The 13,025-nt window shown below is 55.3% G+C and overlaps 1 protein-coding gene across 2 annotated transcripts; it reads left to right on the plus strand.

The window, feature by feature from the left end:
* The first annotated feature begins 2,333 nt into the window (after positions 1 to 2,333).
* Positions 2,334 to 12,980, plus strand: Pkp3 (plakophilin 3). Of its 2 annotated transcripts, none has more exons than XM_021646177.2 (14): positions 2,334 to 2,603; positions 4,072 to 4,267; positions 6,299 to 6,378; positions 6,505 to 7,136; positions 7,232 to 7,355; positions 7,892 to 8,096; positions 10,066 to 10,240; positions 10,740 to 10,857; positions 10,930 to 11,100; positions 11,203 to 11,388; positions 11,721 to 11,874; positions 12,048 to 12,240; positions 12,335 to 12,422; positions 12,616 to 12,980. In XM_021646177.2, exons 1-14 carry the CDS (start codon positions 2,493 to 2,495, stop codon positions 12,649 to 12,651), a joined length of 2,469 nt encoding a protein of 822 aa, XP_021501852.1. In that variant the 5' UTR covers positions 2,334 to 2,492; the 3' UTR covers positions 12,652 to 12,980. The 2 variants fall into 2 exon arrangements, with proteins under 2 accessions (XP_021501852.1, XP_021501853.1); XM_021646178.2 differs by lacking the exon at positions 2,334 to 2,603 and adding an exon at positions 3,303 to 3,356.
* The last annotated feature ends 45 nt before the right edge of the window (positions 12,981 to 13,025 follow it).

A 13,025-nucleotide genomic window follows, 5' to 3' on the forward strand; every position in this document is an offset into this window, starting at 1 on the left:
CCACCAAGCACAAGGTGGCTCAGAACCATGTGTTATTGAATCTAATTCCCGCTTGGCCAAGGGCTCCATGGAAAAAGTAGCATCAGAAGGAGACTCGGAGAACCAAAGAAGCAGCCTTCAAAACTGACTAAAACCCCACCACTAAGAGAATCAGACAGACAGACAGTTCCCTTGGAGCAAGTGTCCAGGAAGTGGCTCCGACCTACAGAGATGACCGTCCACAACTCTACCGAGTCCCCATTCGGCCATCGAACAACACCCAGTCCCCCTGCCCTGCTGCCACTCAGCATTAGAATCCCCTCTCGATGCTTCGTGCGGCAGCACAAGTCTTTATTCCCAGCACTCAGGAAGCAGAGGCAGGCAGATTTCTCTGAGGTCAAAGCCAGCCTGGTCTACCTAGAGAGAACCCTGGCTAAAAAGAGAGAGACAGAGAGGGATTCTGGCTTTCTTTACATTTATGTGATTTATAGGAACTCACATAACCTTATGGAGCCTCAGTTTCACCATCTATAAATGGAGGTAGTCACAGCTCCACCCTCCTGGAGTTCCTATGAGGATTAAGGAAAGAGTATGAACAAAGCACGCATCACTTGGTCTAATACATCATCATTCTAGGGTCAGCATTAGCCACACTCCAGAAACAACTCACTGCCACGGGACAGCGCTTCCCATCACCACACCTGCTGCAGAGTGCTGTCGTTTCCCTCCTAATCCCTTCTCCACAAAGGCTAACTACACACACACACACACACACACACACACACACACACACGCATGCACGCACCCACAAGACCTCCCATTTTCACCTTTTTATTGTGTTGCTCCTTGGTACTTGGTTCTGCTTTGGTGTCTTTGCCACAAACCAGCCACTACCCTGCATTGCTATCTCACTGCAGTGTCGAGGAGGGAACGCTCAGGGTGAAGTCCTGGGTCCTTCAGAAGTGTCTGGTGCACAGGATAAGGAGAACGTGACCAATGAATGGATCAATGTGGATGGACGGACAGGCAGGTGGACATGTTCCCACATGTGCTGGTGACCTGGACCTGCACTCCTCAGCTACCTTCCACCCCCAGGATGTAAGTCTGAGATTGGAGCATGGGCAGTGATAGTAAAACCAGCATGCCCATGGGCCTAGGATGGGGGACGGGGCTGCAGTGCCTGGGAAGGTATGGACAAGTCTGAGGAGACCTTGAGAAAGAGGTGGTCTTTGAGCAGGCATGATGACTCTCAGCCTTCCGGACATCACCGGGTCAAGGATGTGCACCATAGGTCTCTGGTCCAGCCAGTTCATCAACTCATACCAAAGCAGTGCTGACATGCCCTCACCCTGCCCCTCGGGCTTCGTGACCACCAGGAACCTCCTTAACCTGTCTGCGCCTCAGCTTTCTCACGACTGACGTCTGAAAGACTCATGCTGTTAATATCCTAAAGCTCTCCTCCCAGGCATTCAACTTCCACCCCTTGGTAAGCCCGCCCCTCAGCCTTTTACTATCCACAGGCTCCTACCTAATAGGCTCACTCTCTCTGTCCCTCCCCACAGCTCTTTCCTCAAAGTGCCCGCCCACACGTCGGAAGCCAAATTCTCCCACTCCTCCATTCTGAAACCCTCAATTTCCCCCTCCCCCAATTTACACTCCTCTCTGGGAGGTAACAGCCACTGGGAGGGTGGCAGAGTGGATGACAAGCCCTCCAACTGCTTTACTCACTCTTCACGGTCCTGAGTTCCAGGTCCCTGTCCTGATTATAACAGAGATCCAGCCAGCCATCTCAAGTTCCTTGAGTAAGCTTTCTTCACACATCAGAGCATCCCCCCACCCCGGAATCCCTGCTGCATCCTTTTCATTTTCTCTCCAAGGAGAGGGAGAGAAGTTGAAAGGACACTGGTCAACAGACTCAGTGAGCATTACTGATGCCCTCAGCCGTATAGCCATTAAGGGAAGTACCCAGATTCCAGGCTTTTTAGAGACACCAAACCTCAGAGGTGGGTGACCCCTGGCCTGATGTAAGAAGTGGATACAGCTCTCAGACCCCATGCCCTATGGTCACAGCTGTGGCACCTACAGCCCTCTGCCAAGTGGACCTCCAAAGCTACCTCCAGTCTTCCATCCAGCCGGCATGGAAGCTGTGTCCTCATGCCCTGCAGGCGCCTTCTTACCTGGCTACAACCACACCTAAGACCCCCGCAGCCCCCGTAATTATGTCCTTCCACTTTGCACTCTCCTGGAACCCTTTTCCCCCTGTATCCCGAAGCCTGGCTGCCATAGAGCTCTGGGTGGACTTAGCACATGCAGGGCGGGCCTCTTCAGGCGTGTGCCTCCAGGCCGCACGGCGCCGCACAAACTTGTCTCCCAGGATTTTTCCACACGAAACACGTCTCCCAGGGAAGCAACCGGTCTGATGAGATGGGTGTGCAACGTTCCCACCCCATCCTCGGGTGCCCCCACGGTACCATCTCCAAACGGCAGCTGTTGCCCACAGGAGCCGGGCCCTAATGGAGCCCACCACAGGATCTCGGACCCGGATGGAACCCAGGAGGAATTGTCCTACAGCAGTGGCCCCCAGAATGAACCAGGGGGCCAGTGGGGCCCAGGCCAGCAGCAAGGTAGGTTGCCCGGTCCTTGCCTCGCTCCAGGACTAGTAGAGAAAAGCCAGACTCTATCCTGGAGGGGCTTCACCCTCCACGCTCTCTGCCCAACAACCTCTGGCTTCTGACTCCCATCTTCCAGCCCTTCTGTTCTTAGCCTGCTCTTGTCCCTGATGCTATCTACTTTCTCTGAGCGCTCTCCATTTCCAGGTTTCTGCTCCTAGCTGTTAAAGTAAATACCTTTAAGGAACTAGGACTAAAGGCTACCGGCCTGGTGCGGGAGAAAGTGCTCAGGCTGAGCCCAGGGACTAGGTTCTGGGAAGAGGCAGAGCCTGAGGACAGAGAACCAGGAATGCTGAAGGGAAGTACGCGGGGCATGTTGAGGCAACTTGCTCCATGCTTTAGCTCTCCTAGTTTTGACTTTTAAGCTCTCCAGTCTACCTGGATGCCAGGCCTAACTCCCAATGTGCCAGTCTACCTGGCTCGGTGCTCGGGAGACCTTCTAAAAACAAGCTCTGATGCCCCTTGCTTCCAGCCTTCCGACTTTCTCTGGCCCAGCTCTCTCCCCAGGCTCCTGGCCCCCCAGCCTGGCAGGTGCTGACATGAGCCTAGGCCCCTCTGAGTCAACCCCTTGGGGCACCCCGCCTGCCTGCCCTGACTCATATGTTGGGAACGAGCCTCCCACCCCAGGCCTGGGGGGCAGAAGCTGGAGAGAGGTGCCAGAAAGGGCCAAGCAGCCCTTCTGAAGCCTCTGTAGTGATGGAGGCTGGGGTGAGTTTCTGGGTTTGCAGGTCAGGGGGTGGACATCTGTCTACTTCACTGGGCTCTCATTATTGAGTTGTAAGGCCCAGGTTTAGGGCTATCATGGGGCTGCCTTTGACCCTAAAACTCTAGCATTCAAGTTCTTTATCCTCTCCCAAGACTCTAGAAACACGAAGTTGTCTCTGGATACCAACTCTGCTGGGACCTCACCAAGCCTGGGTCCAGCAGTCTTAGAGGTTGCTTGGTCTGTGATGCTTAAGAGCTCCCAACCCCCAGGCTGGGACACCCCTTCTCATATAGCGTGGAGTAACAGGTCCCCACAGACTCCCTGTCCTACTCTCATACTAAGAACACCGGCACCCACGGGGATTATTCTGGGCTTGGAAGGCTGAGAGCAAGTAGAACCCACGTCCCTGTGGCCCTGTCCTGGGATAGGAGAAAAGGGAAGGCCAGGCGTGACTTGAGGACGCGCAGGGCCAGTTCTTCCGCCCAAATTCCACCTTAAGCAGGCAGAGGAAGGCCCCTCCCTCCCACCTGGCCCAGGTGTCCCCGCCCCCAGCCAAGCTCTGGGCAGGGCGGGCGTCTGTCTAAGAGAGTCAGCCAGGAAGAGTCTTCTGGAACCGGGCCTTGAGGGACAGGACCGGGAGGAGGCCCGGGACCGGTGGGCTGGTTAGTCGCCCCTGTCACTATGCAGGAGGGTAACTTCCTGCTGTCCGCCCTGCAGCCTGAGGCCGGTGTTTGCTCCCTGGCGCTGCCCTCGGACCTGCAGCTGGATCGCCGGGGTGCCGAGGGGCCGGAGGCTGATAGGCTTCGAGCCGCCAGAGTCCAGGAGCAAGTCCGAGCCCGCCTCCTGCAGCTGGGCCAGCAATCGCGGCACAATGGGTCTGCTGAGCTTGATGGCGCCGCGGAGACCGCCAGAGGTAGGCTAACTTGGGTACAAGTAGGCAGCAGAGGGTGATGAAGGTGGACGTGGTGGCAGTGGGCAGGCTGAGATGGCTAGGGTAGGAGTGGTGGTGCCAGGGGCAGAGGCCGTAGAGGCTCGGGGTTCAGGCCTTGACTCACCTCGCAGAGGCCTGCTCTGAGTCACTGCCCCGCCCCAGCAGGCATAGGGAATAGCCTGGGTGGGGCATGCCTCCTCCCCAGCCAGGACAGGGGTCCTGGAGCAGGGCCCACCCACTCCCTAAGTTGGGGAGACCCGGAAGGTATAAGTTGAGCAGCCAGGCCAACCTGTCGGTCGGGCAGACCCCTAACACATTCCCTCCCGGCACCACAGAACACACAGGCTGACTTGAGGTCTCAGACAGAGGCTAGAGTGGCTCCTAACCAGATGGGAATGAGTGTGGCAGTGTGAGAGAGGGATGATCCTGGATAGAGCCCAGGTCTGTCTGGAGCAGGGGCTCCCTGAGGAATTGCAGAACTGGGCCTACCAGGAGTGACCCAGATACACTTCATGAGAATAGCTGGCAGGGTGCTCCTCAGGGGCTGGCAGCTGTGTGTGTGTGTGTGTGTGTGTGTGTGTGTGTGTGTGTGTTAGAGGGTCATTCAGACGTGCTGGGCTCAGGGCAGTCACTCCAGAAGAGCATCATTTCCCCACCTGCCAGGTTACAACAACAGGAATTAAATTTAGACAACACAATGAACTTCTGTTCAGAGAGCCAGACCCCAGTTCACAGTGGTCCACATGATGTCTGGCCTCTAGCTACTGGCCAGAGAAAAAGGGTTGTTAGGAACTGGAGAAGGGCTAGTTAGGAACTGGATTGCTGCCTAAAAACTTTCTGAGCCTAACTAAGCCTTACTGGATGCCCAGGGGTCATGGGGTGGGGGAGGACACAGGGAGGGGTTAATTACCACCTGGCAACCCTGCCAATTAGGGGGAGGAGGATAGTAATTTGGGGGTGGGCGTAAGGTCCCCAGGCTGGGGTGTGCCCCCTAGACTGGCCCTCACTAGCGTCAAAGGGTTAACAGCCCCTGCCCAGAAGCCTCATTAACCTGGGTGGGTCTGGGGAACACCAGACTGTCCACCTTTTGGGCAGGACTAGAAGGAGTCGGAATCCCCTTCTCCATACCCATGCTGACCTCTGGGGTGGTTGTTCCGCTCAGGGAGCCCACCCAGAAAGCAAAGGAGCCTCTGCAGAGTCCAGCCAAGGGCTGCCCATTATCACCATCAACTCTTGGGGTGATGTTTCCTGTATGGTCGGTCTCATCTCTGTCTGTCTATAACCTCTTTTTGTCTCCTCCGCGCACACTAATCTGTTCATTCAGTTGCTTGTTTTCCATACACCCATGTGATCCTTTCTCATCTATCTCCCTCTCTCCCACCAATCCAATTACCTACATATCATTCCAAGCTTCTGACCAGTCCTCCCTCCCCACCCACCCACCCTTCTGTCCACTGACCATGGAGCTGGGCTGACACCTGTCCTCAGCTAATATGCAGCTGGGTGGGTGGGTGTGGCCTCTGCCTCGGGCTCTACCTCTGCCCATCAGAGCAGACTGATCCAGAGAGACTGCATCCTTGGCCTGCACGGTGTCACTCCCTTATGACGGTAGTACAGATGGAGTCTGGGCATAACAGGGACTCAAAGGGGGTCATGTGGGGCTGGCTTCCTGGAGGGGCCCAGATGCTGCGCTCTGGCAGGGGCAAGGCAGCTGATGGAGACCCTGGCATATTCTCCAGGCAGCCCAGAGGTCAGCAGGATGAGCTGTCTGAACAAATCCTGCAGAGAAGGCAGTCTGGAGTTCTGGGGAGAGGGGACCTACCAGAACAGACTTACCAGGCTCAGCCATGGCAGAGCCATGAACAAGGCCATTAGCCCCCAAATCCACTCAACCTTCCCACCCTGGGTCTGATGTCACACTCAGGGTTGTGATCAGAGACCTCTGACAGAAAGGAGGGGAAAAAAGCCAAGACTTTTCTGTCACGGTCAGGCTGTCACTGTCTCTGTCCACAGGCATGCCCAGGGGTCAATACCACACTATGCAGGCTGGCTTCAGCTCTCGATCCCAGGGCCTGAGTGGGGACAAGACCTCGGTGAGTCAACTCTGCAGTCCACACTGAGGGGGAGGCCTGACGGGGGAGGCTGGGAACTCTGGATCAGAAGGGGAGGGTGCCAGGTAAACCCCAGATCCACCTTCACTGTGCCCTCCCCTCCCATAGACCTACCGGCCCATCGCCAAGCCGGCCTACAGCCCAGCCTCCTGGTCCTCCCGCTCAGCTGTGGACCTGAGCTGCAGTCGGAGGCTGAGCTCTGCCCACAATGGGGGCAGTGCCTTTGGGGCTGTGGGATATGGGGGTGCCCAGCCCACTCCACCTATGCCCACCCGGCCCGTGTCCTTCCATGAGCGAGGTGGGGCAGCCAGCAGAGCCGACTATGACACACTGTCCCTGCGCTCACTGAGGCTGGGGCCGGGGGGCCTGGACGACCGATACAGCGTGGTGTCTGAGCAACTGGAGCCTGCAGCCGCCTCCACCTACAGGGCCTATGCTTATGAGCGCCAGGCCAGCTCCAGCTCTAGCCGAGCAGGAGGCCTGGACTGGCCAGAGGCCACTGAGGGCCCGCCCAGCAGGACCATCCGAGCACCCGCCATGCGAACCCTGCAGAGATTTCAGAGCAGCCACCGAAGCCGTGGGGGTACCGGATCAGTGTCAGGTGCTGGCCTGGAGCCGGTGGCCAGAGCCCCATCTGTACGCAGTCTCAGCCTCAGCCTGGCTGACTCAGGCCACCTGCCAGACGTTCGAGGGTTGGACAGCTACACGGGCCACCGGACCCTGCAGAGGCTCAGCAGTGGGTGAGGAGCTGGGCTTGGAGCAGGGCGGGCACTGTACCACAGTCGGGCCCAAACTTAAGGTCTGCCTGACCACTGACTAAGCCCTGCTTCTACAGCTTTGATGACATTGACCTGCCCTCAGCAGTCAAGTACCTCATGGCCTCAGACCCCAACCTGCAGGTGCTGGGAGCAGCTTACATCCAGCACAGGTGCTACAGTGATGCGGCAGCCAAGAAGCAGGTGACAGACACCACGGCCCACCCCCGTTATCTCTTGCTGACTACCCCGCTGGCCCCGGTGCCCACGATGACTACTGTCACCAGTCCCCACCCCTCCATGACCTTTGGTCCTTGGCCCTCCTTGGTAATCACTAGACTGGCTGGGGAAACCTCGCCTCTCCGTATCCTCAACAGAAAAGGGGCAGAAACGTCATATTTGTGTATTACCTGCATCACCTATCTACACCCTCACACACACACACGTATATATATATGCCTATGGCTCATATGTGCATCGTCTCCGTTGACTTGGATTACCTCCATAATACCTGAACATACATGCACAGTCCTGTCCATACCTGTAGGATAGTCGGCATTTCCATACCGCTGCACCCCCAAAATGTTTGCATGCGCTGTGTACCATCTGGATAACCTACACACGCATATGCACTTATTTTCACGCATGTGGACACGTCTGCATGCACTTTCACAGTCTGCAAGTGCCCACACACACACACACACATATATATATATATATATATATATAACTTGCCACAGGCTCGCAGCCTTCAGGCGGTGCCGAGGCTGGTGAAGCTCTTCAACCACGCTAACCAGGAGGTGCAGCGCCATGCCACAGGTGCCATGCGCAACCTCATCTACGACAATGCGGACAACAAGCTGGCGCTGGTGGAAGAGAACGGCATTTTTGAGCTGCTGCGGACCCTCCGAGAGCAGGATGACGAGCTACGCAAAAATGTCACAGGTGCCCTTGTCCCTCTGGCCTCTGCACTCCGTCCCCCTCCTCTGCCCTCTCCCCTGTCCTGTCCCTGCCTCCCTCTCACTGTATTCCCCTTTCCCTTTTGTATCCTCGACAACGTCTTCATCTTATGCCTTCCCTGTCCCATCTTGCAATTTGGGGGGGATGCCGTTCAGCTTTGGGTTTTGTTTTGTTTTGTTGTTGTTGTTGTCCACCTTCTTATCACTTTTTGTGCACTGTGCGTGCATGTGACAAGCGCACAGTGGAGGTCAGAGGACAACTCTGGTAGCCATTTTTCTCCTCCAACCACGGGTTCTAGGGATCAAATGCAGGTAACTGGGCTTGTGCAGAAAGCACATTTAGCCGCTGAGCCATTTTGCCAGGCCATGTATTTCTTTTATTTGTTTATTTATTGAGACAGGGACTCACTGTGTAGCCTTGGCTGCCTTGAAACTTGCTGCATAGACAAAGCTGCTCTCAAACTCACAGAGATCCGCCTGCCTCTGCCTCCTGAGTTTTAGGATTAAAGGCCTGTGCCACCATGCCTGGCTTATTTTATTGTTTTGTTTTTCTTAAGATTTGTTTATTTTTATGTTTTATGTATATGAAGTTTTTGCCTACATATATGTACATGCCTGGTACCCACAGAGGTCAGAAGAGGGCATTGGATCCTCTGAAACTAGAGTTAGAGATGGTTATTAAGTGATGTGGGTTATGGGAAATAAATGTGTCCTATACAAAAGCAGGAGGAGCAGCAACAAGCGTGTGTGTGTGTGTGTGTGTGTGTGTGTGTATGTATATATGTATGTATATATATATGTATGTGTGTATATTTAATTTATTTAATGTGTATGAATGTTTTGCTTGCATCAGTGTCTGTACACCACATGCATGTCCATTGCTCATGGAGGTTGAAGAGGGCATCAGATCCTCTGGAACTGGAGTTACAGATGATTGTGAGCCATCATGTAGGTGCTGGGAAATGAACTCAGGTCCCGTTGAAGAGCAGCTATGCTCTTAACCAGTGAGCCATGTCTCCAGCCCTTCCCAACCCATTTTTACTACCCCACTCTGTACACTAAACTGGCCTCTATCTCACTATGCATCACACCCTGGCCATAAATTCGTGGTAATCCTTCTGAGTTGTTGGGATTGCAGACATGAGCCATCATGCCAAGCTAAGCTTACTGTTGTAGGTGTTGTGTGTATTCTTGTTGAGACAAGGTCTCACTATGTAGCTCTGGCTGACCCAGAACTCATTATGTAGTCCATGCTGGCCTCAGCTTCACAGAAATTATTTGCTTGTCTTTCCTAAATGCTGGTATTAAAGGCATATACTGCTATGCCTGGCAGTTGTTTATGAGACAGGGTCTCCCTGTGTAGCCCAGGATAGCCTCAAACTCATGGTGATTCTCCTATTTTAGCTCCCTAAATTCTGAGATTGTAAGCGTCACACCGACAAAACTCTAATTTTTGTGGCTTTTTATTCTTATTTTCTGTGGTGCAAGGTATGGTGCTCATGCGTACAAGCAAGGCAAGTGTTCTGCCCCTGAACAACAGCATTGACCCTCTCTTTCCAGTCACTTCCACTCCCAGGCCTTCCAATCCCCACACCTTCTTTGTCTCTCTGGCTCTTCTCCTGCCCCATACCTCCAAAGGTCACACTGAGGGCCTCTAAGGTGGAGGTCTAGAGTAAGGCAAGGCTCCAAGAAAGCATGGGGTCCAGAGCTGAGGTGATGGCTCAGTGAAGAAGAGTGTTTGCTGCTCTGCCAAAGGACCCAAGTTCTGCTCCCAGCACCTGCATCAGGCGTCTCATAACTGCATGTAACCAGCTCGTGTGCTTATGATATACCAATGCATGGACACACATATAATTAAAAAATAAATATTTGTAAAAAGAGAATGTGGAGAAACTGCTCGTGCCACCTCCAGAGGAAGGTGACCCTGACCACAGCCTTGGCCCCATCTTGTGCAGGGATCCTGTGGAATCTGTCCTCCAGTGACCACCTAAAGGATCGCCTCGCCCGAGATACACTGGAGCAGCTCACAGACCTGGTGCTAAGTCCCCTGTCAGGGGCAGGTGGGCCCCCCCTCATCCAGCAGAATGCCTCTGAGGCAGAGATCTTCTACAACGCTACTGGCTTCCTCAGGTGTGCTAAGTGGAGGCACGGGGTAAGGAGATGCTGAGGGGAAAGAGCCAGATGACAAGAGAAGGATCAGGGAAGCTTCTAGAAGAAGCATGTTCTTTTGCCACCTAAATGACAAGGACAATTAGCCGAGTCCGACAGGAGTCGAAAACAGCAGGGAAAAGTCTAGGGGCTGAGGCCTGAGGGTGATAGACCAGGTATGGAGGTGTGGAGGTCAGGACGCCCTAGGGCTTTGTGATCCATTAAATAGAGTCTCTTGTCCTGACATCTATCTTCCTAAACTTTGAAGCGCTGATTGGGGGATGGGTTTGTGAAGGGCAGAGCCAGAAGTATCTAATAAGGTCCAGGAACAGGAGGGTACAGGGATGGACAAATCAGCGCCTGGTGATTTCATCTCCAGGACAGGGGCTTCGGTTAAGCGTTCCTGAGGTGACCCTTCCAGGGTCCCCAGGGGGGCTGTGTTGGTATCTCTGGGGGAGCTCTGACCTGCCTCCATCCCCAGGAACCTCAGCTCGGCCTCCCAGGCCACTCGTCAGAAGATGCGTGAGTGCCACGGGCTAGTGGATGCCCTGGTCACCTACATCAACCATGCCCTGGACGTGGGCAAGTGTGAGGATAAGGTGAGGGGCAGCCGGTGAGCCAAGGGGGCCCTGGGGCCTCGGCCTGCTCTGACCACCCTCTGTTCTCTGCAGAGTGTGGAGAATGCTGTGTGTGTGCTGAGGAACTTGTCCTACCGCCTATATGATGAGATGCCACCATCGGCCCTGCAGCGGCTTGAAGGCCGGGGCCGCAGGGACATGACCGGAGCACCACCCGGTGAGGTGGTAGGCTGCTTTACGCCACAGAGTCGGAGGCTTCGTGAGGTGAGCAGAGACCCGGGAGGTGGGGAACGGGGAGTGCCAGCCTAAGGCCCTGACTTCTGCTGCACCCTTGGCCCTGGTTGACCGCGGTGCCCTCCCCCTCAGCTTCCCCTCACAGCTGATGCGCTCACCTTTGCCGAAGTCTCTAAGGATCCCAAGGGTCTCGAGTGGCTGTGGAGCCCCCAGATCGTGGGGCTGTACAACCGGCTGCTGCAGCGCTGTGAACTAAACCGTCATACAACAGAGGCAGCTGCGGGGGCGCTACAGAATATCACTGCGGGTGACCGCAGGGTCAGTGGCCTGACAGCCCCTACTCCTGGTTTTAGCATAGGTACTAGGGCGCATAGGGATTCATAGGCCCCAGGAATTCATGGTCTGTTGGGGGAAGGATCTCTAGGAGTGAGACATGAAACCCATGCTCCAGTCTGAGGAATGGGCCCGTGTGGATTTGAGTTCTGACGTTCTGAGCAGAAGGGTTCCCTGGTCAGGTCCTGACTCGACAGAACAGGCACAAGTAGCAAGCAAGAAGTGAAGAAGTGACTGTCCCTCAATCCTGAACGGGGCTGGCTGGGGCTGGCTGGGGTGCTTCTGGGCTTCACCACGTCGCCCACCTTTCACTGCAGTGGGCAGGTGTCCTGAGCCGCCTGGCCCTGGAACAGGAGCGTATCCTAAACCCCTTGCTGGACCGAGTTCGCACCGCTGACCACAACCAGCTTCGCTCACTGACTGGTCTCATCCGAAACCTGTCTCGGAATGCCAGGAACAAGGATGAGATGTGTGAGTTCTGTCCCTGGTCCAGTACACAGCCCATGTCTCCCAAGGAGCTGGCTTCTGGCTAGCAAGTCAGATGAAGTGGGCAGGTGTGTGTGTGTCAGCCCCCCGGGGAGGCAGAGGTTCTGGGCACCGAGGTAGCAGGGAATCTGGCAGACTGACCCTAAACTCTTTATCAGCCACAAAGGTAGTGAGCCACCTGATCGAGAAGCTTCCTGGCAGTGTGGGTGAGAAGTGTCCCCCAGCTGAGGTGCTGGTGAACATCATAGCTGTACTCAACAACCTGGTGGTAGCCAGTCCCATCGCTGCCCGGGACCTGCTCTATTTTGATGGGCTCCGAAAGCTGATCTTCATCAAAAAGAAGAGAGATAGGTAAGGACCAACCCAACCTGCAGCAACATGGTCAAGGTACAACTCACCCATTCTACATCCTAGCCTTGACCCCGACCCTCTTGAACGCCCACAGCCCTGACAGCGAGAAGTCTTCCCGGGCAGCCTCCAGCCTCTTGGCCAACCTCTGGCAGTACAGCAAGCTCCACCGTGACTTCCGGGCGGTACGTTTTACAGAGCCTGGGAACAGGGACTCAGGGCATGAGGCTCAGTGCAGGTTGAAGGTCACCAGGGCAGGGACACAAGCCTGGAACACAGAGGCAAGGGGCCCAGGCTGTGCCTAGAACACTATGGGGAAGGCAGGACCTCAGGGACAGCAAAGGAAATCCTGACTTCCCTGTCCCCTCTCCACTGCAGAAGGGCTACCGGAAGGAGGACTTCCTGGGCCCATAGGTGAAGCCTCCTGGAGGTGGAGTGATTCAGCTTCTAAGAGACAGGCTCGGCTCCTGCCATTCCACAGAACATGGAAGAGGAGCTGATGACCACGGGACCTCTCTCTCTCTGGAGTCCTGTGTGTACCCTTGAGGGGCCGGAGCCACCAGGGAAGAACAGGGGCTTGCAACTGGGAATTGATTGGCTTCTGCAGGGCAGGGGAAGTGGGTAGGGCTTGAGCTGCTCTGGTGCACTGGGTGGTGACTTAGTCACAGTGGCAGGGGTGGGGCTGCCCCTGGCCTGACAACCTTGTGACAGCAACCTTGGGAATAAAGGTGGTTTTGAATACAGCCCCAGCTCTGTGTGTTTCTGGGAAGTGTGCACTGTCCCCAGAC

Source organism: Meriones unguiculatus, chromosome 1 (genome assembly GCF_030254825.1).
Source record: "Meriones unguiculatus strain TT.TT164.6M chromosome 1, Bangor_MerUng_6.1, whole genome shotgun sequence".
Taxonomy (NCBI): Eukaryota; Metazoa; Chordata; class Mammalia; order Rodentia; family Muridae; genus Meriones; species Meriones unguiculatus.

Coding starts and splice junctions, on each gene's coding strand:
- Pkp3 (XM_021646177.2), top strand. CDS start 2,493: ATGGAGCCCACCACAGGATCTCGGACCCGGATGGAACCCAGGAGGAAT. Junction 4,268..6,298: donor CGCCGCGGAGACCGCCAGAG/GTAGGCTAACTT, acceptor CTCTGTCCACAG/GCATGCCCAGGGGTCAATAC. Junction 12,423..12,615: donor TCCACCGTGACTTCCGGGCG/GTACGTTTTACA, acceptor TCTCCACTGCAG/AAGGGCTACCGGAAGGAGGA.